Source organism: Schistocerca nitens, chromosome 4 (genome assembly GCF_023898315.1).
Source record: "Schistocerca nitens isolate TAMUIC-IGC-003100 chromosome 4, iqSchNite1.1, whole genome shotgun sequence".
Taxonomy (NCBI): Eukaryota; Metazoa; Arthropoda; class Insecta; order Orthoptera; family Acrididae; genus Schistocerca; species Schistocerca nitens.
Window position 1 is genome coordinate 425,843,451 of NC_064617.1, and position 24,342 is coordinate 425,867,792.

Consider the following 24,342-nt stretch of genomic DNA (forward strand, 5'->3'; position numbering starts at 1 on the left):
GATGTTGGTGTGAACGCCTCAGGTGGTTTAAATAGTCTTCTCCAACTTGAGATCAGCGCACAGAGCGTTCATACAGCCATACAAAATTGTCAGAAAAGTCCTTTTTTGGGATGTTGTTCAACTCGCGCATCGCTTTGTCTTGAATTTAGGTTATGTCGTCAAAGCTACGACCCTTCATGTGACTTTCTGCACTTCGTAGTTTTGTGTTAGGTTCGTATAACACCAAGTCTCGTCACCCGTGATGACTTTCCCAGAAAAGATTAGCCCCTCTTTGCATTTCAATCAAGTCATGGGAAGCATCGACGCATCGTTGTTTTTGTTCTGGAGTCAAGATGTGCGGAACAGTCTTTGTAGACGCTTTACTCTTTTTCAAAACATTCTTGTTTTGGAGATGTTGCTCCAGTGCGATTTGTGACACAAAAACTTTGACACACTCGGCCGCAGGTTCAATACTTAACACTGCCTGCTCACAACCGAATGTTCGAAAGCACTTATGTCGTTTACAGCTGTTAATTCCACTATCGCCGTAGTTACTGTGCTGACGACTCTTATATGCCAGGAACAATGTACACGCAAGCAAGAAAGTACCTACTGTGGGTTCAAGATTGTCTTTTTCAATTGTTGTATTTCGCCTACCGATATCAGAGATGCGACTGCAAGTTACTGACAACACCAGGATAGACATATAGATAGTTAAATTGAAGCAAGCTTTGTTTTGACCACCATCTTGTTTCTACTGCACAATAAAGTTAATTGTGATGTTGCATTTTAAGTATTCTTTGGAAGTTTATGAACAGAAGTTAATAAGATCCAAGGAATCATAAGAATGGAAGTAACTGAACACATAACCAGAAGACATCCATCTCATATGAACAAAATGAATACTTAAATTTTTTTGTGTGAACTGCAGACCAACATACGAAGCGAATATTCCATCATGTTGCGTTATCCTTCTCTTTCTCTATATGCTGATCACCTCACTTGCCAAGACTGTGCAGAACAATTTTAATATCTACATGTACTTTTCTGTTTTTGTACTGGCGTTGTAGCCTGAAGATGAGGTTTATACATCGAAACATAAAGTTTGGAGGAACATTTATCTTGAAGAAAATCAGCAGTCTAGCTAAAATACTTGAAAGTGGATGAAAAACAGTCTGGAGTCATAATGGGACCATCTGCAACCCGTTGATTCCATGACGGTAGGCGGTAGCAGTGAATAGAGCACGTGTCGTGGCTCCAGGAACGTAAGCTGCACCGTTGAGTAGCTGACGTTCGTAGAGCCACGGCACCTCCTCCGTTTACCGCCACCGCCTACCATCATGGAATAAACGGTTGAAGATGGTCACATTCTGACCGAAACCGGTTAACATTACAAATAAGTACATTACTGCGATCAAGACCGTTTTCAATCCATTTTAAACCATCGAAGCATGTTACTTCAATAAATATTTAATTAGTCAACACATCTTAACTGATAACGGTAGCTAAAACACTTTTCCACAAGACTGTCTTATTTTTGTTCTGTACCCAACACGAGTTTGAAAATGAAACTGACAACGTGACCACACGGCAATCGGGTTTTTGTATTTTTCTTATATTTATGATATGTGGAGTTCAACACTCAAACTTCAATCGTAAAAAGCAAATCGATGCAATTCTCAAAAAAATTCGAGGAAATCGACTCTGAAGTCTTATGAACGTCGGTAGTACTCGAAAGCAGTCGATTTTTCGACAGTCAACTTGGATCTGTGGTGGAGTGCTACTCAGTCGAGTGAATGGCCTCCGTTTTAGGCCCGGCCAACGCAAATTTTATAAAAAGGTACATGTTCTACGAGCGATTCTGTGAAGCGTAAAATACACGAAGATGGGAAGATATCGGTGAGGTTCGAGACTGGTAATCGCTGGATCGCTGGTTCGAGTCTCGTTTCGGTCGTTATTTCTTTGGTTTTTTCCCGCTCGCTTCGAATACCCACGTCACTGAAAAATAAAACTGACCAAATGTATGCTAATTGACACATATCTAATTGTCATCGTTATGGAAAGTGGAAGACTTCTTATTTCTAATTGCACGTCACAGACAAAAATGTAGTTTTCATTGCAGATACAAATTCCTAAACGATCTTTTATATAAGATTAGAAATAAAGATCGTTTGAATTAAAAAATTACATATTAAACATTTTACGTATTTATGTATTTCAGTCTTCAGGGAGTTGGTCATAGAACATGCATCTTTGTTTATGGGTCTGCCACATACGGAACCGCCCACACAGCAGTTAAGCATTCTACTGCAGATTACAAAAATCTGTTTGCCCTGATGTCCTTGTAAGTCAAACAGTTTGGTCAGATGTATATCTTTGAAGCTTATGGGAGTCGTGAGGTTAGGCTTGCTTCTCAGGGAGCGAGTAACATTGCTACCCGCCAAACGAGGAACTTTGGCTGCCGTGTGCTGATCGGCGTGCAGGTGAGACGATACGGGCTGAATGTAGCCAGTCGCTGTGTTCGCTGCTTGGTTAGGTAGTTGAAGTTACTGGGGTTAGCCATAAGCATTCCCTACCTTCAAAGTTATATCACTTAGCATTTTATGGGTAATTACCGATTTACGTTGCGAAGTTGCTATGAACGCCACGTTTGAATTACGTTCCGTGTACTGTTGCTAATTTTTTGTCTTATGAGGACAGTAGTTATGAGCGTGCTACAGAATCCGAAATAAGACATTTAAGCCAAAGGCTAGTACAGTCAACTAAGTCACTCTTTCATTCCTTTTTAGCTTCTTAAGTGTGTTACATCGTGTATTGAACTTGATTCATATGATGTTTGCGTACCTGGCTTACTTAACAAGTATCTTTGTGCTGCTAAAACGTCATGTATTACTGTGTCCACTTGAGCTTTCAATTAAGTATATGATTAATTTCAAGTCTCCTGGAAACTGACTTGGTAGTTAAATGCACTGACATAATTTTATTCCGCCAGCATTACATAACAGCGTGTTCCAAAACGCAGCCTTTGTCTGTGATAACCGACACATTTGGTAATTCTCGACTAATCCACTGTTCTAAATATTACATACTTCAGGGTTTCAGTCTTGTGTTTGGCAGGCAGTATTTCTTTTATTGCGTTAGACAGTTACGTTTCTTTACGCTGAAGTAATATTTATTGTTTTATTTACCGCTCTCGTGATCTTCGCTGGTTTATTACAAAGTACTGTACAACAGAAACATACCATATTGCGTCATAAGTAAATGATTATACGATTCCGAACTTCGTAATTACTAGTAAATGACCTACGTTTTCTTTAATACATGCTGTCTGTAAACAAAAAAGAAGGGGCAAAGGGAAAGAAATAACACAAAATAAGAACAGATTTGGCTCGGTTATAACAAACGATTTAGGAGATAATCTGAGCAGCCCTCTTAGATTGTTCGCAGATGATTCTGTCATAGACCGTCTTATAAAGTCATCTGATGATCAAAACAAGTTGCTAAACGATTTAGATACCTTTATGGTGTGAAAAGTGGCAACTGATTAAATAACGAAAAGTGTGAAGTCACCCACGTGAGTACTAAGTGCAATCCGCTAAATCTAAAGGCTGTAAATTCAACTCAGTATTTAGGGACTACAGTTACGAATAACTTAAATTCAAACTATAGCATAGATAATGTTGTGGGGAAATGAAATGAGCATGTGACATTGTTGGCCGTGAGGCCCAATCCGGGCAAGTTCGGCCCCTGGGTTGCAAGTCTTATTTCAGGTGACGCCACATTGAGCGACTTGCGCGTCAGTAATGATGAAATGATGATGAAGACAACACAACACGCAGTACACGAGCAGACAAAATCTCCAACCCGGCCGAGAATCGAATACCGCCCGCTGCATCGTAGGCAAACACGTTACCATTTAGCTAACAGGCGGACGTTGTGGGGAAAGCAAACCGAAGACTGCGATATGTTGGTAGAACACTTAGAAAATGCGAGAGGTCTATTAAAGAGACTGCTTAGACTACTCTTGTCCGCCATCTTGTGGAGTATTGCTGTGTGTGGTATGGGATCCACATTAGACAGCATTGACAGAGGACATAGATAAAGCTCAAAGAAGGGCAGCTCAACTTTGTCTTCAAAGTGTGAGAATATTTTGTTGGCGACCATCTAGAAAGGGAGAAATGATCATCAAAATAAAAATTTGTTCCTTCTCATGCATGATTCGTGAGTGGAATGGTAGAGAAACAGCTTGAAGCTAGTTCCATAAACCCACTGACGAGCACTTCATTATGAATTGCAGAGTAATCATTTAGATGTAGATATAGAATAATAATTTTGTGTCATCTACATTTACAAGAGATAACATTTACAAAAGGTGTTCGAAAACAGAGTAGCCTAACAGAGCGATGTGTAGCACTGCCCCTTACTGGCGAGGGGAGGATCGACAAGCACAATCGCTGCATGTGCAACGAGGAACGTCATATGGTGACATGATCAACACCTTTCATCCACTTTCCTTTTGGCTTTAATTAATTACCAATCTTTCAGGTCGAAACGGATTGCAATATTTCACTTCTTTTTCTATTTAAGGTTGATTGATTATATCAATACTTTTTGAATGCAACCCAAATGTTAACTATATTTCCCGACATTAGCGGCCCCATGTGTCTTATATTAAATTACTAGAAACTTCCTGGCAGATTAAAACTGTGTGCCGGACCGAGACTCGAACTCGGGAACTTTGCCTTTCGCGGGCAAGTGCTCTACCAACTGAGTTACCCAAGCACGACTCACGCCCCGTCCTCACAGCTTTAATTCCGCCAGTAGCTCGTCTCCTACCTTCCAAACCTTACAGAAGCTCTCCTGCGAACCTTGCAGAACTAGCACTCCTGAAAGAAAGGATGTTGCGGAGACACGGCTTAGCCACAGCCTGGGGGATGTTTCTAGAATGAAGCACTTGCCCGCGAAAGGCAAAGGTCCCGAGATCGAGTCTCGGTCCGGCACACAGTTCTAATTTGCCAGGAAGTTTCACATAAGCCCACACTCCGCTGCAGAGTGAAAATCTCAATCATTAAATTACTAGTTTCACCGTCATCTGCTTCGCTTCAGAGGTTTTCAAACCTTAATAAGAATCACCCAGTTTATGCAGTGCTGTCACTTTCTCTGATATTACACTCGCAATCCTTCCTTGGAATTTCTCATTTACTCAGGGACTACTCCTGCCATTTCGCAATAGCGGATCGCATCTGCGGCAGTGTTTGTGCGAACCATGTGGTGCCAGTAGACGAGCTTCCGAAGTCTGCGGGCACTGGAGTGCTGTATAGGGTTGGTCTTTCCCGGCCTTTTTGCGACCCCGATTCGCGAGGGCGGCTTTCGCGGAATCCCGCCGGGCGTAAAAAAAACCCTCCGCGGCTCGACTGTCGGCCGCGAGAGGGCCGCGGAGCAGCGAGATGCGCGTGGGTGGCGGTGGGCGGCGGGGGGCGTGTCCGGCGGCGCGGCGCGCATGAGTCGTGGGGCGTGGGGCGGCACGCTACAAAAGGCGCCGCGGCGCCACCGCCGCACGACTCGGCCGCCGGCAGCCCGCCCCTCAGCACTCCAGCTCCAGCTCCAGCTACACTCCAGCTCCAACTCCAGGCACCATGCGGACCTCCCTGGCGCTCATGCTGGCCCTCGCCGCCATCCTCACCACTCACCTGGCAGCCGCCGGGCCCTACCTCGATGACCCAGTCCCCGGTGAGTACCCGCTCACATTTCCAACCACTTGGCCGACGTCTACATTTTCGCATGCATGTATTTCTACTTCCATTATTTACTGACGTTACCTGTACTGTTAGCATTACTATAGCTCGTAGTTAATGCTACTTAGTAACAAAAATCGCCACCCATTACAGGGAGATGATTATACTAGTTCATGAAATGCATGACACACAACAATGTTCTTTACTATCACTACCAATTTCGGTTAACAACCATCATAACAGTATGAAAGTCCATATATTATTACGTACCATGTCATGTCTTATCAGTTGGCAATATTATTTGCACAGCCTCGCCTGACCTGCGGAACATCAAAAGAACTAAAAGGTATTTTCATAATCAAGAGGTGTTGTGTCAATGAGAACGCTCAGTTGCAACTTTTATAATGTCATAAGTATAAACGAAACCGGTAATAATACAGAAGGATATGTAGAAAGATGCGTATCATGCATTACATGAAATACTTAACAGCTGACGGCAGTCGCCTTATAAAATGTTTAAGATTAATATTACAGCACTCACATAGCATTTAAGATGTCATTATTCCCGTACTCCATAGGCGGCTGGTGTGGAAGAAACCGTTACATGTGGTACATGTGTACCCTCAGCTAAAAATTTTACAGAGCTTTACAGAATATACATGTAGATAGAGAAAAAACCGTATCCAGTTATTGTACAGGGTGAACCATGACTTCACTGATATAATTTCAGATACTGTCCGTAGACAGTTGCAGTGTATTTTGGTAACTCGTTACGGAGTAATCGCACTTACTCCGGTTTCTTGACTGCACTGAAATGCACATATATACTAAACCCTATGTGTGTTGCTCGGAAACAAATGATTTTCTTTGAAGTCTGGTCCACAGTCGACACGAAGCTGTTGCAATTTGCATGAAAATGCTATGAGACGAAGCGACTATTTGGACGCACTTTAGTAATCAGATGCCTTGACCACACTTTTTATTATTTCCAAAATCGCCGTACACGTTTCCACATTCCGTTACTTTCAAAGGCTATAAAACGCAACTAAAAACTGGTATCAAAAGGTATGAAAATATATTACATTTCATCAATGATCAGAGGCACAGTCTCTAATCAGTATTGCAATGTTAGATAGTCTCATAACTTATTATACCAGTTTTGTCTTGTGTTTTATAGCATTTGGAAATTACGGAATTTCGAAAAGCGTAAGGCGATTTTGAAAATAATAACAAGTATGCTCAAGACATCTGAAAGTTATTAAACTGCAACACTTCTTAATGACTTTATGCCGCCTTCAACTGCAGAATTTCAGTTCATTGTTACACTACTGCACAAATTCGATCTTAGGCTATTTTCAAGTACCATGGCCAGACGGTCTACGGATGGTACTTCAGAACGACATAATACCAAACAAAGGTGGCATGGAGACTTTTGAAAAAAAAATTGTTCTATTCATTCACGATACTTGCTATTGAAAACATCTATACCCACACTACTCTTCGCCTTCAAGCCATTATGGTCTTAGTCTATTATTAAATGTTCACAGAACTGCAGTTAAACGAAAATTTATACAGCACTGTAAAAAAATGAAATATTTTATATCAGCAGTCGCATTAAATCCATACCAAAAGAAATAAAATCTTCTGAATTTGTCTACAGCAGGATATTGTCAATGAGGGCCAATGAAGCAACGAAACGTGAAACTACAACAACTGATATATGAATATAATATGGATAGCTATAGCTATTCTCCCTACAGCGATATCCTGCGGCATACAGACGTTACCGGATGGAGATGTCCCGTAAGAAATCAAACTGGCTCACAACATGCATAGCAGCAATAGCACAGCACATTGCGAGTTTTTTTTAATTTATTTTCATTTTTATGGACGGTTGTTTCAGCCTGTTTCGTTCTTGCCATAAATTTTCCGCTTACATGAATTTACTACGACTGACGCTGGTATTTTGGGCTGCAGGTGGATAATGAGATCAGTTTTTCACTGTTTCTATATCATTTCCCTAGTGTTTACGTATTTTGCGACTCAGGTCTTTTTGCTTACAAAACAAGTGTCTGTTAGTATATCACTATTTTAACCAGATTTTGTTATAATTACTCTGGACAGAATTTCTTTCACAGACAAAATACTGTCCATCAAATGGACTGCTTCTTGCCGTCTGCTAATAATGTGTGTAGTTAATCTGCGGTGTCACTGAACCAACGTGGTAGCACGTAGTTCCGTTAGAGTTCTTATGAGTAACACTTGACAACATTTATTAGGTATTTTAAAGTCATAACCAAGGGTTAGTCGTCGGGAATACTGTTCCTGTAATCCACGGCAAAAGCCTCGCATCGTTTCTCTTTCCCTTTCAGAAACCCATTGATGCTTTCGATTGATGACAAAGATGAGTTTTCTTGGATAGCACTAGAGACAAAAAAATTTCAGCATAGTTTTCTACGAACGATGTCTCCCCAATTTTGTAACGTTTTTGCAATACCGTTCGTCGGTTCAGAGACTCGTTGTAGTTCCATCATCGTATTTTTCAAATTTAGTTAATTTATGGTTCCTTGCTTCTCTGTTGGGATTTCGGCGAAACATCAGTATGACTCTTGTTCCACAGGTGGAGTGCGGCACCAAAGCATCTCATGGCCTCTGTATAAGGAAAGCTCTTATTTAAATAAGAACGTTCATTTCAGGTGAATTTAATCATGACCTGAGCAGTGTAGTATGGCTAGAAACAAAGGATGTTTGAATCCTATGTAAAACCCTGAATCATGCATATATAGTGAATCGAGTACTATAAGTGGCACTCGCCTATGTATTTTAAGTGTATGTAATTAAAAGTGTGATTGTTTCTTTTTGCGTCCATAGACAACGTCAGACATTTACCTCTTGTCCTTGGAATCTTTCGCGGCGGCATACATGAATAAAACGGTCTCTGTTTTCAAGCCGCGTCAATTCGAATAAAATCCTTGAGATTTCGATGACCATCTCCACCATCGTCGTCAGGAGTTCACTGACTGAATTCCTGACGAAGATGGCGGAGATGGTAATCGAAATGTCGAGGATTTTATTCGAATTGACGCGGGTTGAAAACCGAGAACGTTTTATTCAAACATATGTATTATTTTTCAGACTGAAATCTTTCGTAGCATTTTGTCTTCTGACTGGTTTGATGTGGCCAGCCAGAAATTCCTCTCCTCAATTATTTGCTGGATGTATTCCAATATCAGTTCAAATGGTTCAAATGGCTCTAAGCACTATGGGACTTAACATCTGAGGTCATCAGTTCCCTATACTTAGAACTACTTAAACCTAACTAACCTAAGGACATCACACACATCCATGCCCACGGCAGGATTCGAACCTGCAACCGTAGCAGCAGCGCGGTTCCGGACTGAAGCGCCTAGAACCGCTCGGCCTCCAATATCTGTCTTCCTCTACAGTTTTACCCTCTGCATCTAACTCTAGTACCATGGAAGTTATTTCCTTATGTCTTAACAGATGTCCCACCATCCTGTCCTTTCTATTTGTTAGCTTTTTCCATGTATTCCTTTCCTCTCCGACTCTACGGAGACCTCCTCATTTCTTACCTTATCAGTCCACCTGATAGCCAACATTCTTCTGTTAAGGCATTTTTCGAATGCTTCGATTTTCTTCTGTCCCGGTTTTCCCACAGTGCATGTTTCACTACCATACAATCCTGTGCTCCAATGGCACATTCTCAGAAATTTCTGCCTGAAATTAAGGCCCTTGAATTTTAATTCCATTCTTGAAACTTTCTTTTATTTCTGTCATTGCTTCTTTTTCCTGTTATAGAACGAACAATATGGGCGAAAGGCTGCATTCCTGACTTACACCTTTTTTAATCCGAGCACTTCGTTCTTGGTCTTTCACTCTTATTATTTCCTCTTGGTTGCTGCACGTATTGAATACTACCCGATTTTTCCTATAGCTTATCCCTATTTTTCTCAGAATTTCGAACGTATTACATCATTTGACATTGTCGACCGCTTTTTCCAGGTTGACAGATCCTATGAACGTGTCTTGATGTTTCTTTACTCTTGCTTCCATTAGCAATCGTGATGTCAGAACTACTTTTCTGATGTCTTTATCTCTCCTAAAGCCAGACTCACCGTCATCTAACACATCCACAATTTTCTTTCCCCTTGTTCTGTATATTATTCTTGTCAGCAACTTGCATACATAGATGTCAAGCTGATTGCGGGATAATTCTAGCACTTGTCTGCTCTTGCAGTCTTCGGAATAATGTGGGTGATGTCTGTTTCGAAAATCAGATGGTGTATCACCGACTCATACCCTCTACACACCAACGTGAATAGTCATTTTGTTGCCATCTCCTCCTAGTACGTTAAGAAATTATGATGCAATATCATCGATCCGTACTGCCTTATTCGATCTCAAATCTTCCAAAGCTTTCTAAACTCTGACTCCAATACTAGAGCCCCTATTTCTTCTGTTTCGACTCCTGTTTCTTCTTTTATCTCGCCATAAAGTCTTCGCCTCCATAACGACCTTCAATATACTCTTTCCATCTATCTGCTCTCTCCTTTGCATTTAACAGTGGAATTCCCATTGCACTCTTAATGTTACCATCCTTGCTTTTAATTTCACGGAAGGATGTTCAGATTTTTCAATATGCTGAGCCAGTGCTTCGGACGATCTTTTCTTTTTCGAATTCTTCACATTTTCATGCATTTATTTCACCTTAGGTTCTACGTACTTCCTATTGATTTCAGGAACCTGTATTTCCTGTATGCTTGAATTTACCTGATAATTTTTGTACTTCCCTCTTTCTTCGATCAGCTGAAATATTTTTTTTTGTTACCTATGATTTCTTGGCAGTTGCCTTCCTTGTACCTAAGGTTTTATTTCCAACTTCCGTGACTGCGCCTTTTAGAGATGGCTATTCCTCTCCTGCTAAGCTATTCCTGATCTCAGTATCTACAGCCTCAGAGAACTTCAGGAGTATCTCTTCATTCCTTAGCACTTTCTTATCCCAGTTCTTTGCGCATTGGTTCTTTCTAATTAGTCTCTTAAGCTTCAACTTACTCTTCATCACTACTAAATTGTGGTATGTGTCTACATCAGCTCCAGGGTTCGATTTTCAATCCAGTATCTGATTTCTGGATCCCTCCCTGACCACAATGTAATCTAATTGAAATCTTCCCAGATCTTCCGACATTTTCCAAGTATACTCCTACTCCTGTGATTCTTGAATAAAGTATTCGATGTTACTAGCTGAAATTTATTGAAGAACTCTTTCTCGTCTCTCATTCCTAGTACCAAGCCCCTATTCTTTTGTATTCCTTTCTTCTGCTCCCTTTCTTCCCTTACAAGCACAGTTTAGTTCCTCATGGCTATTATATTTTCATCTCCCTTTGTGTTCTGTATTACTCGTTCAGTATCCTCACATATCTCCTCATCTTCGGCTTGTGACGACGGCATGTATTGGGTGTTGGTTTGCTGCCGATTCTTATGAGAACAACCGTATCACTGAACTGTTTTCAGTAGCCCACTCTCCGCCCTACCTTTTTATTCATAATGAATCCTACTCCCTTCATATCATTTTCTGCTGTTGTTGAAGTTACCCTGTACTCATCTGCCCAGAAATCTCTGTCTTCTATCCATTTCACTTCACTGACCCCCACTATATCTAGATTGAGTCTTATCATTTCCCTTTTCAGATTTTATAGTTTACCTAGTGTGTTTAAATTTCTGACATTTCATGTCCCGACTGTTAGAACTTTATCCATTCATTGGTTAATCAATTTTTTTCTCATGATCACCTCCGCCTTTGCAGTCCCCTCCCTGAGATCCGAATGGGGGCTATTCCGGAATCTTTTTCCAATGGAGAGATCAACATGACGCTTTTTCAATTACAGGCCACATGTCCTGTATATACACATTATGTGCCTTTAATGCAGTGGTTTCAATGGAAATGCCTTCTGCATCCTCACGGCGTAGATCATTGCAGTTTGGCACCCCAAGGGCAAGAGAGTGTCCTGGACCTATGTCGGCTCCTCCGCCCTCTTTGAGAAGGTCGTTAGCGGGATGAGGCTGGCTTCTTATACCGGAAATCTTAGGCCACCATAGCTAATGATTTTTGTTCAAAATTTAAGCCATTTCTGACACGTGAGACTGAAATTTTTCGCAGGAATTTACCTATCATACAACTTCAAGGGTACTCGTACACCGTTATTGACACTGCTGATGTCTTCTTCTGACGTTTAGACACCAGCGCTGGGACTTTTTTTTCCGGAATTGACTGGAATGCAAAGCCTTTGATTTGTGAACGTCAGAAACAGTACGCCACTCGTAATCACCAATCGTAGTAATACACGGAAAGTCATCGAGTAAAACAAAAGTAATATCCAGCGTTCCTCAAGTAAGTGTTATAGGCCCTCTATTGTTCCTGATCTATATTACCGACATAGGAGACAATCTGAGTAGCTCTCTTAGATTGTTTGCGGATGATGCTGTCATTTACCGTCTTGTAAAGTCATCAGATGACCAAAACGAATTGCAAAATGATTTAGATAATATATCGGTATGGTGCGAAAAGTGGAATTTGACCCCGAATAGAGAAAAGTGTGAAGTTGTTCACATGAGTACTAAAAGAAATCCGCTAACATTCGATTACGCGGAAGTCACACGAAGGCTGTAAATTCAGCTAAATACTTAGGGATTACAATTACAAATACCCTAAATTGGAACGATCACATAGATAATGTTGTGGGTAGAGCAAACCAAAGACTGCGATTCGTTGGCAGAACACTTAGAAGGTGCAACAGATCTACTAAAGAGACTGCTTACACTACGCTTGTCTGCCCTATTCTTGGGTACTGCTGTACGGTGTGGGATCCGCATCAGGTGGGACTGACGGATGACATCGAAAAAGTACAAAGAAGGGCCGCTCGTTTTGTATTCTCGCGGAATAGGGGAGATAGTTCCACTGACATGATAAATGAATTGGAGTGGCAATCATTAAAAGAAAGGAGTTTTTCGTTGCGACGGGATCTTATCATGAAATTTCAATCACCAGTTATTCCTCCGATTGCGAAAACATTCTGTTGGCACTCACCTACATAGGGAGTAATGATCATCACGATAAAATAAGGGCTCACACAGAAAAATTTAAGTGCTCGTTTTTCCCGCGCACCGTTCGAGAGTGGAATGGTAGAGAGACAACTTGAAGGTGGTTCATTGAACCCTCTGCATTTTATTGTGAATAGCAGAGTAATTACGTAGATTTAGATGTATATGTAAACGGGGTTCGCTTTTCCGTACACAGAGCACCCTAAACTTCGAACACCAGTTACTAGCAAGGATGTCCAGGCCACTATACTTATTCTGCGAAATACTTTGTAACGATTCTAATGTGCGAAAAAGTTTCTCAGATGTCGCCAAGATTGACGTCTTCATCATTTCACATTAAAATTTATCGTTAAAATGTTGCTTCTTGTACACCGTGAAATATTAGACTACTGCAGAATAGAGTTAGAAAGCTTATGCGTAAAAGTCGGGAGAAGTATTCGCTTTTAGCATTCATTTCACATTTAATGCATACTTCTCTTTCAGGCTGAGGGTTACACAAATGAACTCAAGTTGACGTTGCTATACTTCATACATTATCGGGTTTAGCTTTTAACACAAAAAATTACAGCTACCAGGTGTGAATCGTGTTTAAATCACGACGCGTTTCGAGAACGTAATATCATCTTAAATGTGACTCTGATTTCACAGTTCGTGTACTTAGAGAAACAGCATTTTTGCAACGTCAGTAGTAATGAGATCTCAGTTAATTGTTGAGAGACGTTTCAGCGTTATAGGAATTCACAACCATTAGGCATAACTGTTATAATGTAATGGACACTAGCAAAAATGTGTCAGGTGTCAAATAGCAGTATAACTTGCATCGAGAACTGCTTCTCTGTTACAAAAAGAGAACATGTGATTTACAGTTGGAGATATCTGACTAACTCTAGAGGGTGAAGTTAAATTGTATACCCCATTTATAGAGAAGGAAAATCAGTTATCACATTGCACTTTCTTGTGTGGTAAATACCTATTACCATTCTTATTGCTTCAGTGATAATATTTTCCTTATTTTTACCTTATTTTATTATCAATAGTGGGAACACTGCAGCGAAAAATAAAAGTACATTAACGTACATGTGTAACTGTAGCATTCTACATGCGGCGATTAAAGGAACATTGAACATCTGATGAATTCAGTCGACTAGATATTTCTGGAAAGCGCTTCGTGCTGATTTCGAGTCTCGCCATGGCAGTGCTACTCGGACAGAATAAGCCTTCCGTTCGTATGTATTATTCTGTGACAGTCACGCACTGTAATCTAAATGCGGTCAAATGGACGTCTGTTCGAGTTACGTACTTCTCGTGCTCAATACGTCCTGATGATATTTGCTGGGTTTGTAAGAACGATTTTACGTTGCACCTGGTATTGCTGCAACCTTATCGTACGAATCGCAAATCCCGTTACCGCTTGCCTCACTGTGGTCTATTTCGCCTCGAGATTTACAGCGGCCAGTACAATAATGTTGACTTGTCCAGTGAGGTGGTTCTGCTGTACGAGGTGTCTTGTTTTGCACTCCACTCCTGCGCCCAGACACACACACACACACACACACACACACACACACACACACACACACTCAAAAGGGAAAAGCCACCTCGCACGCAACAATTCGCTCAATTTCCGTATCCTGGATTGATGATAAGAAAACTTGAATGGACAGAGTTGTACAGGTTGAGTCCACAGACAAAGCTGATAGTCGAGACTGTGAGATGGAGAGAAAATGTTTTAGTGGATAGTGACTAGCAAGACTAAAAACTTTGTTTCTGGAAGATATTACAAACCATGACGACGAAAGAATAAATCATTTTATCGTCAACAGCACTGTTTATCTTAGTGAGTACTGCGGAAATACGCCCATTTCTTATTCTTTCCTTGTCCTGCCTCCATACAAGGAGTAAGCGATTAATTCGGTCCAGTCACGGGGGGTTTGCTGCACTTTTTACGAAAATTATTTTATGAGAAGCTTTACCTACGTGCCTTTGTACGTGCTAGTATTCCGTTTTAACAATTATTACACAAATTACACAACGAACTGATGTCCGTGGGAAATGATGATTTTATTTCTCGAAATGTATTTAATTTCCGATGTTAGCCGCTCCAACTGAGAAGCAAAGCTACTGTCATAACTTTTTTTCATATTACTCCGAGTCACTAAAAAAAAAACATCACAGTAAAGAGACTGAAGCTACTTGGTCTGGGATCAGAAACCGCAAACGAAAAACGTCCTGGTTCGATTCTCGGCTTGGGTAATAGTTTTTATCTGTCATAAAGTTTCATAATAGTGGACACACGGCATAAACAGTTTCGATGTTAGAGACATTATAAATAAGAGGTCACATATTTTGACTTTTTTATAATCCGCTTTTGACTGTTACGTCACTTTCAATATTCATATAATTTCCTAGCCGATGGGTGTGTTATCACGTAGTGGGTGCGTGAATCTACTCGGGCAAATGTGAAAAATATCGAGAGCATGAGTAGGGTACTCTCCTCCGTACTGTTTCTTCCAGGAGTGCCATTCCAGCATGGAGTGCTGGTACAGTCTGAGGGGTACGAAAGAAGGAGACTAGGCGATGACAGAATTGTAGGTTGAGGCTATGAGTCAGGCTAGGAGGGGCCGCTAAAACTGCATCTCATTGAGAAATTGCGTCAGTTTTAGCTTCTCAGGACACGGGGTAAAAACGAAATCTTAATTTTTTTGACACAGAGACGCAGTTCATTGGTTCTATTTCGTTTACGTAATTCTGCACTGACGACCGTTCCAGGATATACTATATTCTCCCCAGCTAAAACTACACGTTCCAACTTTACTAATGCTAGGAGCTAATGTAGAAGTGACTGAATTTAACGTTCACTGGAAATGATACATTGAAACTACTTCGGGGAAAGGCGCCAAATTCCGAATGTTGGTAGCAAAATGGCAATGGTTTTGATCATGTGTGTAACAGTAACATACTTAGGTTTTTCTACAGACATGATACGTACCTGACACGCATGTGATGTCGACAGCTGATGATCATCAATAACCTATAGCGTCGCCGAACATGTGTCTTTAATACTGATACGGCACGATTATTCATTACACGGGGCTTCATTGTTAACGTGGTCTTCAGTTGGAAGACTGGTTTGACTTAGTTCTCGAGGCTGCTCTGTTCTGTGCAAGTCTCTTCATCTCTGCGTAAGTACTGAAATCTACTTGCCTCCGAACATGATTATTGTTTTTAAGCCTTGATCTCCTTCTAAAATTTTACACCTACCTACATCCCTCCACACTTCCTTACTACCAAACTGACGATTTGTTCATCTGTCAGGATATGTCCTATCAAATGATCCTTGGCCTCCAATTATGATTTGTCCAGGATGTAACCTACGAACAGAACCCTTCTTTTAGTCAAGCGGTGCCATTAAAATTTTTTTCAACAGCTAGATTCAGTACCTACCGATTAATTATCCGATGTCCCCGTCTAATTTTCAGCATTCTGCGGCTCTTGTTTTCTGAACTGTTTATCATCCATTCCACTTCCGTATGAGGCTACACTCCGGACAAATACTTTCAGAAATAACTCTCTAATATATAAATTTGTATTCCATGTTAATTTTTTTTCAGAAATTCTGTTATTGTTATTGGGAACCTGTATTTTATAACCTCCCTGATTCGACAATCGTCGGCTATTTAGGGGCCTATATAACAATACTCATCTGGTACTTCAGGTCTGAATTCTTAATATAATACCCACACTGTTGCCTTATTTAAATCGACTACGTTCTATCACTCCTGTTTTACTTTTATTCATATCCATCTAACTCTTTTAGAGACACTATCAATTCATTTCAAGTGATCTGCCAAGTCCTTTGCCGTCTCCATCGGCAATGCTTACAGCGTTATATATTTGACACACCTACTTGGGAAGTAAGTGTGACGACTACGGATGGTACTTTGTACCGAAACCGGTGGCCAGTAAGCAAAAATAAAAAAAAAAGACATGTACTTTTCCTTATAATTTTAATCTAGTGTCCTCCAACATTAATTCCTTTTTCAAATTTTTGCATGATTTCCTTTCATCATGTACGCATTGAATAATATAGTGGGTAGGCTACAACAATTGTCTACTCCATTGTCAATTACTGCTTCCCATTCTTGTCCTTTGACTCTTATAATTGCAGTCTATTATTTGTACGAATTGTAGCCAACCTTTCGCACCAGTTTGTGTAACTTACGTTTACAGTATCCTCTTTCCTGTCTAGTCTGGCCAGCCAGGACGTCAGGTAGTTCTACGTATTAAAATGTTAGCACATTTGTCACAAAGAATAGCCGAATCGAGGGATCATTTCCTTTCCTGTTCCACTCACAAATAGACCGAGGGAAAGACGACTGCCTATATGCATCCGTACGAGCACTAACCTCTCCAGTCTTATCTTCGTGGTCCTTACGCAAAATCTAGTTGGCGGCAGTAGAATCGTTCTGCAGTCAGTCCCAAACGTCGGTTCTCTAAATTTTATCAACCTTCTCCTAGAAGAGAACGTCACATTCAAACCAGTGACTCAGTGACTCCCATTTGAGTTCCCGAAGCATCACCGTAATTCTTGGATGTTGCTCGAACCTACCGGCAACAAATCTAACAACCCGCCTCTGAATTGCTTCGATGTCTTCCTAAAATCCGATCTGGTGCGGATCCCACACACTCGAACAATACTCAACAATAGATCGCACTAGTGTTCTATATGCTGTCTCCTTTACAGATGAACCACACTTCCCTAAAAATCTCATCGAACATTCGCCTTCCCTACAACAGTCCTTCACATGATCATTCCATTTTATATTGATTTTTACCGTTACGCTTAGATAATAGTCGACGGGACTTTGTCAAGAAGCACATTGCTAATGCTGTATTCGAACATTATGGATTCGTTTTTCCAACTCGTTTGCACTAACTTACATTTTTATACATTTAGAGCTAACTGAGAATCATCGCACCAACTAGAAATTTTGTCTAAGTCAGCTTGTATCTTCTTACATTCACTCTACGCCGACACCTGCTCCTACAACTCCGCACCATCAGCAAATAACCGCAGACTGCTTCTTGCCCTGTACATCAGATCATTTATCTATTTCGAAAATAAGAGCGGTCCAATCACACTTCCCTGGTGCAGACCTGACGATACCATTGTCTCTCACGAACACTCGCCTTCGAGGACAACACAGAGTCTTCTATTCCTTAGGAAGCCTTCGAGTCATTCACATATCTGGGAACGTACTCCATATGCTTGTACCTTCTTTAACAATTGGCAGTGTGGCATCGTGTTAAATGCCTTTCGGAAATCTGGGAATATGCAAGCCGCCCGTTGTCCTTTATTCATAGTTCGCAGGAAATCACGAGAGAAAAGAGCAAGCTGAGTTTCGCACGAGGGATGCTTTCTAAAACCGTGCTGATTCGTGGACATAAGCTTTCCACTTTCAAGGAAATTATTATGTTCTAACCGAGAATATGTTCAAGGGTTCTACAGCAAACCGATGTTAAGGATATTGATTTGTACTTTTGCTGGTCCGTTCTTTTACCCTTCTTATACACGGGAGTTACCTGCGCTTTTTTTCCAGTCGCTTGGGACTTCGCGCTGGGCGACAGTTCGCGATAAATGCAAGCTAAGCACGATCCCAATGTTGTAGAGTACTCTCTGTAAATCCGAACTGGGATTTCTTCGGGACCTGGCGAATTATTTGTTTCCAACTCTTTCAGTTGTTTCTCTACACTAAGGATGCTTATTACTACGTCCTTCATACGTGAGTCTGCACGGTGATCAAACGATAGTATGGTTCTACGATTCTCCTGCGAGGTGATTTCTTAAACTTCGGCTTTAATTTTGCAGCCTTCTACTGCCACACCAGATTTGTCCATTAATGACTGGACAGAAGCCTTAGACACTTAGCGATTTTAAATGTTCTCGAGTTCGCGGCAAGATCTTCTACTTAGGTATGACGGTGGTAGGTGTTTTAAGTTTCGCGCATCGATCTTTTTTCGGATGCACAAATTTCTATTAACTTTTGCCTGTAATAATCAGCTTAGTAACTTATTTTTCATGTTTATGAAATCCTCACACCAACTACTTACGTTTATTAAAAGGAACGATACTCAGCGGTCAGTCGATAACTTCATTAAGAATGAACATCAGCAGTAGTACCGATACTCATACAATGAATTCAAGTGTTGGTTTAGCCGTTGATTTAGGATTACTATTGTAAATATTATTTCCTTAGAGTGGTATGGCGATGGCTCCCTTGAAAAGGACACTACCAAATTTACTTCCCATACTTGTTCTTATCCAAGCTTGTGTTCCATAGATAATTGCCTCACGTTTACTGCTCCTTCAGCCCTTGGATTCTTTCCTGACTTCAATGAGTGATATTTAATATTAATGGTCATTTCATAACTGGTTTACGCGATCTGCACCCAACAGTACGCACCTATGGTGAAGAGAATACCATTTTTCGAGTTCAGATGAAGAGGCAAGTGGGTTGCAATAGCACGAACCGAAATATATGGACGAACGAATATATTCTGATGTTGTTGGAGGCAGTATGTTGGCAACAGCTGAAGTGATTTGAGAAAAAAAATGAGGAAACAAATATAGAATTGCGTTTTTTTTCCAGAAATGTTGACCCACGAATCTAGAGAAGCTCACGTACATTGATATATCAGTGTAACAAGCAACCTACAGATCCCACACTTGCTGCATGAAGACAAGTGTCGAACATGTTGCAGATATGATTTCAGTGCACTGAATTCGAGGTAGACGGTATTGCCCTCCAAAATAAAAATATATACCGTAAGCCGTTAATCATAAGCCGTTAATCACTGTTTTCACACTCAGAACGACACCTTTTCGAAGAATTGTTTTTGCATTACGACTGAGGTAATTTTAACGTACAACAAACTCTGCTGAATTAAATGTACTTGTTCTTGACCTGATTGATCTCCGTGACTACGTACAATATGTGGTGTCAGGGAAACACACCAGTTGGTTTTGTTTTATGATTTAGTAAACTGAAATTATATCACATGAGTGTACAACTTGTTTTCCTGATACTTTTGTAAGCTCCAAATGATTGCTCAAACGTCTTTCTTTGCAAAAGATGTATGCCAGGTAAGTGTCACGTTGATGTTTTCTCCTTAGGTCAAAACATATGTTTTCACATCTTTTTAGACTATCAAACTAAAAACAGTGATACTGTACTATACTGAGTACCAGTTTTATAGTGTAATCAACTACGCTAGCGCAGAAATTAAGCCAAGAAAGCAAAAATTCACTATAAAGAGATTAGCGCGTAACGACTCGAAGGTAGCTGCACCTCTGAATAAATAAATCATAGAAGAAATTAGTTGTTAGCCGCAGTTTGCTGATCCAAGTCTGATAATGTACAAAGTATATCTGGGGATGCTCTGAGAAACAGCCATTGCCTATCTTTTTTAAATCTTTGTAAGATATATTATGCACAATATGTATCGTCACGCATTCAACATTTAAGATCATAAAGAAAATAATGTGCCATTTAATGAAATGAAAGTGACTTCTCCTCGTCTTCTTGATAAATCCACCACTGTTACTCATCATGGAGATGCTATGCCAGACAGCAAAAATTTTATTCACTGCAGGCTATTTTGCATTTTAATTTCTTGCTGACGACGTCTAAAGATTTAGTAGGGTGAAGATTTAGAACTCTATTATCCCACCGGGTTGTAAGCCATTAAGTTGACGAATCATGTCTGTGGTTCGTTTGGGTAATCTTGGCATATTTCTTGCAGCGGAGAATTACGGGAGACCACGTTTCACACGTCGGAATTTTAACAGCTGCACAGAGGAGGCAATGCAACACCATACTCCTTCTGAAGAAAGTCTGCAGCATTTTGTTTGAGATAGCCGACACTATGATAATATAGTGAACTGTGCAGCCTCAGGTTCACAGAAATGAAATTGCCTTAGTTTGATAAATTATTTAGTGCAAAACTCATAAAAAATTACGGTTACAACAACAGTAGGGATGGATATATACGTTGAAAATAACGTAAACGTTTGAATGCTTGTTGTATAGGCTAGTCCATTGATAAATCTTATGGAAAAAGAAAGAAAAGTAAATTCGATTTTGAATTCATATGATAACGCTTTATTTAATCTTGTTATTACAAAATAGAATTTGTGACCCACTCTTCTTCTGCTTCTCGGTCTTGCTCTTACGCACATTACACTTGTCGTGGAGGGTCTACCGTTGTCTTCTGAATTTCCATTAATTTGTCTGTGGTAGATCCTGATATTTAACTAAAAAAGCTTACTGTGATGATTACGACGTCCTTTAAATAATTACAAGCTTTGTGGCACCGCGAACACAAAATTTACTTATCCATCTTGCCTCTTCACTGTAGACACACCAGAATAAATTTAGTTCACTGAGATTTGTCTGATAGAACTAGATACACACGAGCCATGCTGCTATCCCTTTGTGTTCTGTAATTTATGTCGTGGTATTAGAACCTGAGTAGAGGAAGAGACCAAATGTCCGAATACGTAGATATATAGCACGATTTAAGTCATCTGAGTTTCGAACGTTAGGGAAACATTAGGTAGACTAGTCGTTCAGAAATGTGTCTTACCAGTTTCGAAGTTTCATAAACAACCCACAACACGTCTTTCTGCATGGGCGCCGAGTACCGTGCGCACCAGGCTTTAAAAGCGAAGGGAAAACATACACACACTAAGAAATCATTTAATAACATTGCAGAAATGAAATTGAATGAGGCAAGGCTTAGGACATTTTTAGAAAAAATCTTCAGTATCCAATGTACTAGGTCTAGAGTGGTGTGTTCGAGTTGGCACGCCAGGTTAGTACTTATATAAAAAGTTCCAAAATACTTTTTGCAGCCCGGACGGGATTCTTCGTTACAAATAATGTGAATCACTAGAGATTAGAACATGAATGTACTAAGCGAGTCAGCACTGGAAATTATTTACAGTTAAATAGACCTGGGTGATTAATGTTAACAAGAAGGTAACCTTTATCTCTGCTGTGTTATCAAGCATTCGACTGATTTTATTTGTGATCCTATTTGTCCATTTCTTTGGATCTTCTCCATTTGGTGTTCTTAGTAACATAATCGCTATATGAGTGTTTTAGTTCGAAAAGAATACACCACTTGAGCAGTCAGGAACATTTCAGGTTTGACGCAAGAATTTCTTACGTATTTAGTTTCTTGTCGAGGGAAATCACCGTAACCTTCAGTTATTAGGGCTACTTTTTTATCTAGGTCGGATCGATCGCAAAATTAAAACCACAGTGAAAATCTAATGAAGGTTGGCGCAGAAGTTTTGCTCAGTGTCTCTAGTACACCTGTCGATTGCGTCACATCAGGCTTTTCCATTCCGAGCCACAGTGAGCACGTAAAGATGCGTAGAACAATAGAGTCTCCCGCAGGATGCTGGAATTCGAGTTCTTCAAGCTGAGGTATTCCACTGATGTCATGCAGCCCACATAACGTAACTGTTACGCGTGACAGCAAAGTGAGGCAATGGTACAGGAGCTTTGAAGCAGGGCGTGCGGGCGTTCATGATAAGGCAGTAAGGGGAGGAAGCGAGTGTCAGCTGATGATATCGTTCAGCGAGTGGATCGGACGATTCGAGAAAATCGTATACGAAGCTCAGTTCAGAACAAGCGAAGAAGAATTTGTCATTGGGCATTGTCTTTCTTCAGGACAATGCTTGGCTGCACACTACATCTGAAACAAAGACGATCCTGCAGATTTTTCGATGCGAAGTGTTTGAACAACCACTGTACAGCCCGAACTTGTCTCCCTCTGATTTTCATCCCTCTGCTCACATGAAACACTGGCTATGAACACAGAAAGAAGAGCTCTCGTGGATAGTAATGCCCGTTGTGGGATTGTCATTGCTAACAGATTTTTGTTCTGCTAAAGGACTGTGGAAGCTATGAGGTGTCCGTATCGAAATCTCTCTCCGTTTTCATCATGTGAGAAAGATGTGAGCACGATGTGATTGGAGCAAGAAAGTACTCGTACACTCCAAATTTTGAAACTTAAATCCGCGCCAACAAGGTTCACCTTTCATTGCTGCTTCCCACACCCCTATACCCGAAGGAGTAGCGCATTTCGTGAAGTACTTTCTGGAACGGTTTCCTCTGAATTTGATGTGCTAGACATTGGAGAAACGTCGGAGACAATCGAGTGGAATTAGAAAGGACCTCTTTACCCAATGATGTTCTTCGAGTGGTATTTGGCGCTGCCGTCATGGACTGTGCGACTGGTCCTGGCGGAGGTTCGAGTCCTCCCTCGGGCATGGGTGTGTGTGTTTGTCCTTAGGATAATTTCGGTTAAGTCGTGTGTAAGCTTAGGGACTGATGACCTTAGCAGTTAAGTCCCATGAGAAAATTCACACACGTTTGATGTTCTTCGCTGTTGATTAAGAGTGATTTATGGTTAGAATTAGCACCATGCACCTCGGTGACCACCATTATTGATCCCGACGCTAGAAAACTGTAATTAAAGTTACTGAAAAATTGAACTATTTTAGAGAATCATTTAGTATGCTTTCTCTCAATGCTCTTCCCTATTCACTGGTAACTGTCAGTTAGGCGACAATATTCTTAGGGCAGTAGCTAAATTTTTGTTAAGTTGGATAAGCAGTGGTATGTCGATAATGTTCAGCTGCGGGCAACGCATTGGGATAGCTTCAGAAGAAAGGAGATTTGGAGCATGGGAAATGAAAAGCAAGAGTTCGTTGTGGTTCGAGAATAAATTTGTTGTTAATGTCGTCAAACTCAATAATTATTTTTACATCTTCTGTCTGTAGGAATGTATAATCCACTTTGTAGTCGGCCTGTTGCATGACCTAGTCTTTCTCGTTTCGCTAAGGTCAGAAGTGACAAAAGTAGGGGAGTATAACATCTAAGCGGTGTAATTAACTTTCCAAGTATCCACTTGCGATACTTAACATACTTCCCAAAATAAAGTTTATTATTCTCACAACGCTTTTCTTTCAAGAATTTTTGCATCACTTCGTAATTTTTTAAGGGCAGTGGTGTTTTCTAGAACGGTCGAATGTTTGTGTAAAAAATTATCTTCAGTGGAGTCATCAGAATGTACATTACGGAGCACAATAACCATAACCATGGTACTGAGTGAAGCCCGGCCTTTGTTACTTTGTTATCGGATTACGATTTTCGCCGTGTTACAGCGGACGGAAATTGGACTCTCAACAAGCGGACTATAATGTCAACAGTTTATGTGGGAAACTCTGACGCAGAATAAAGTCAGACAATGTTTGAAGGTTCTAGAAATAGGCGACTAACGTCAACGGTCCCCCTTCAGGGAGATGAATTTTTGATAGAAAAATGTTTCGCAGTTTTCCCTTTTTATTTTTATGAACTTGGTGTAATCTAAACGGCAGGAAGTGCCAAGACGAAGTCGCGACCCTCCGTACTGAAGAGATATGCAGATACTTGGC

General features: G+C 40.6%; 1 protein-coding gene across 1 annotated transcript in view; it reads left to right on the forward strand.

The window, feature by feature from the left end:
- Nucleotides 1–24,342, forward strand: part of LOC126252354 (uncharacterized) — a 443,983-nt gene that overhangs the window by 22,920 nt on the left and 396,721 nt on the right. The window contains exon 2 of the mRNA XM_049953245.1: nt 5,516–5,709. Coding sequence (XP_049809202.1) covers nt 5,516–5,709 — 194 coding nt within the window. The remainder of the gene's footprint in view (nt 1–5,515; nt 5,710–24,342) is intronic.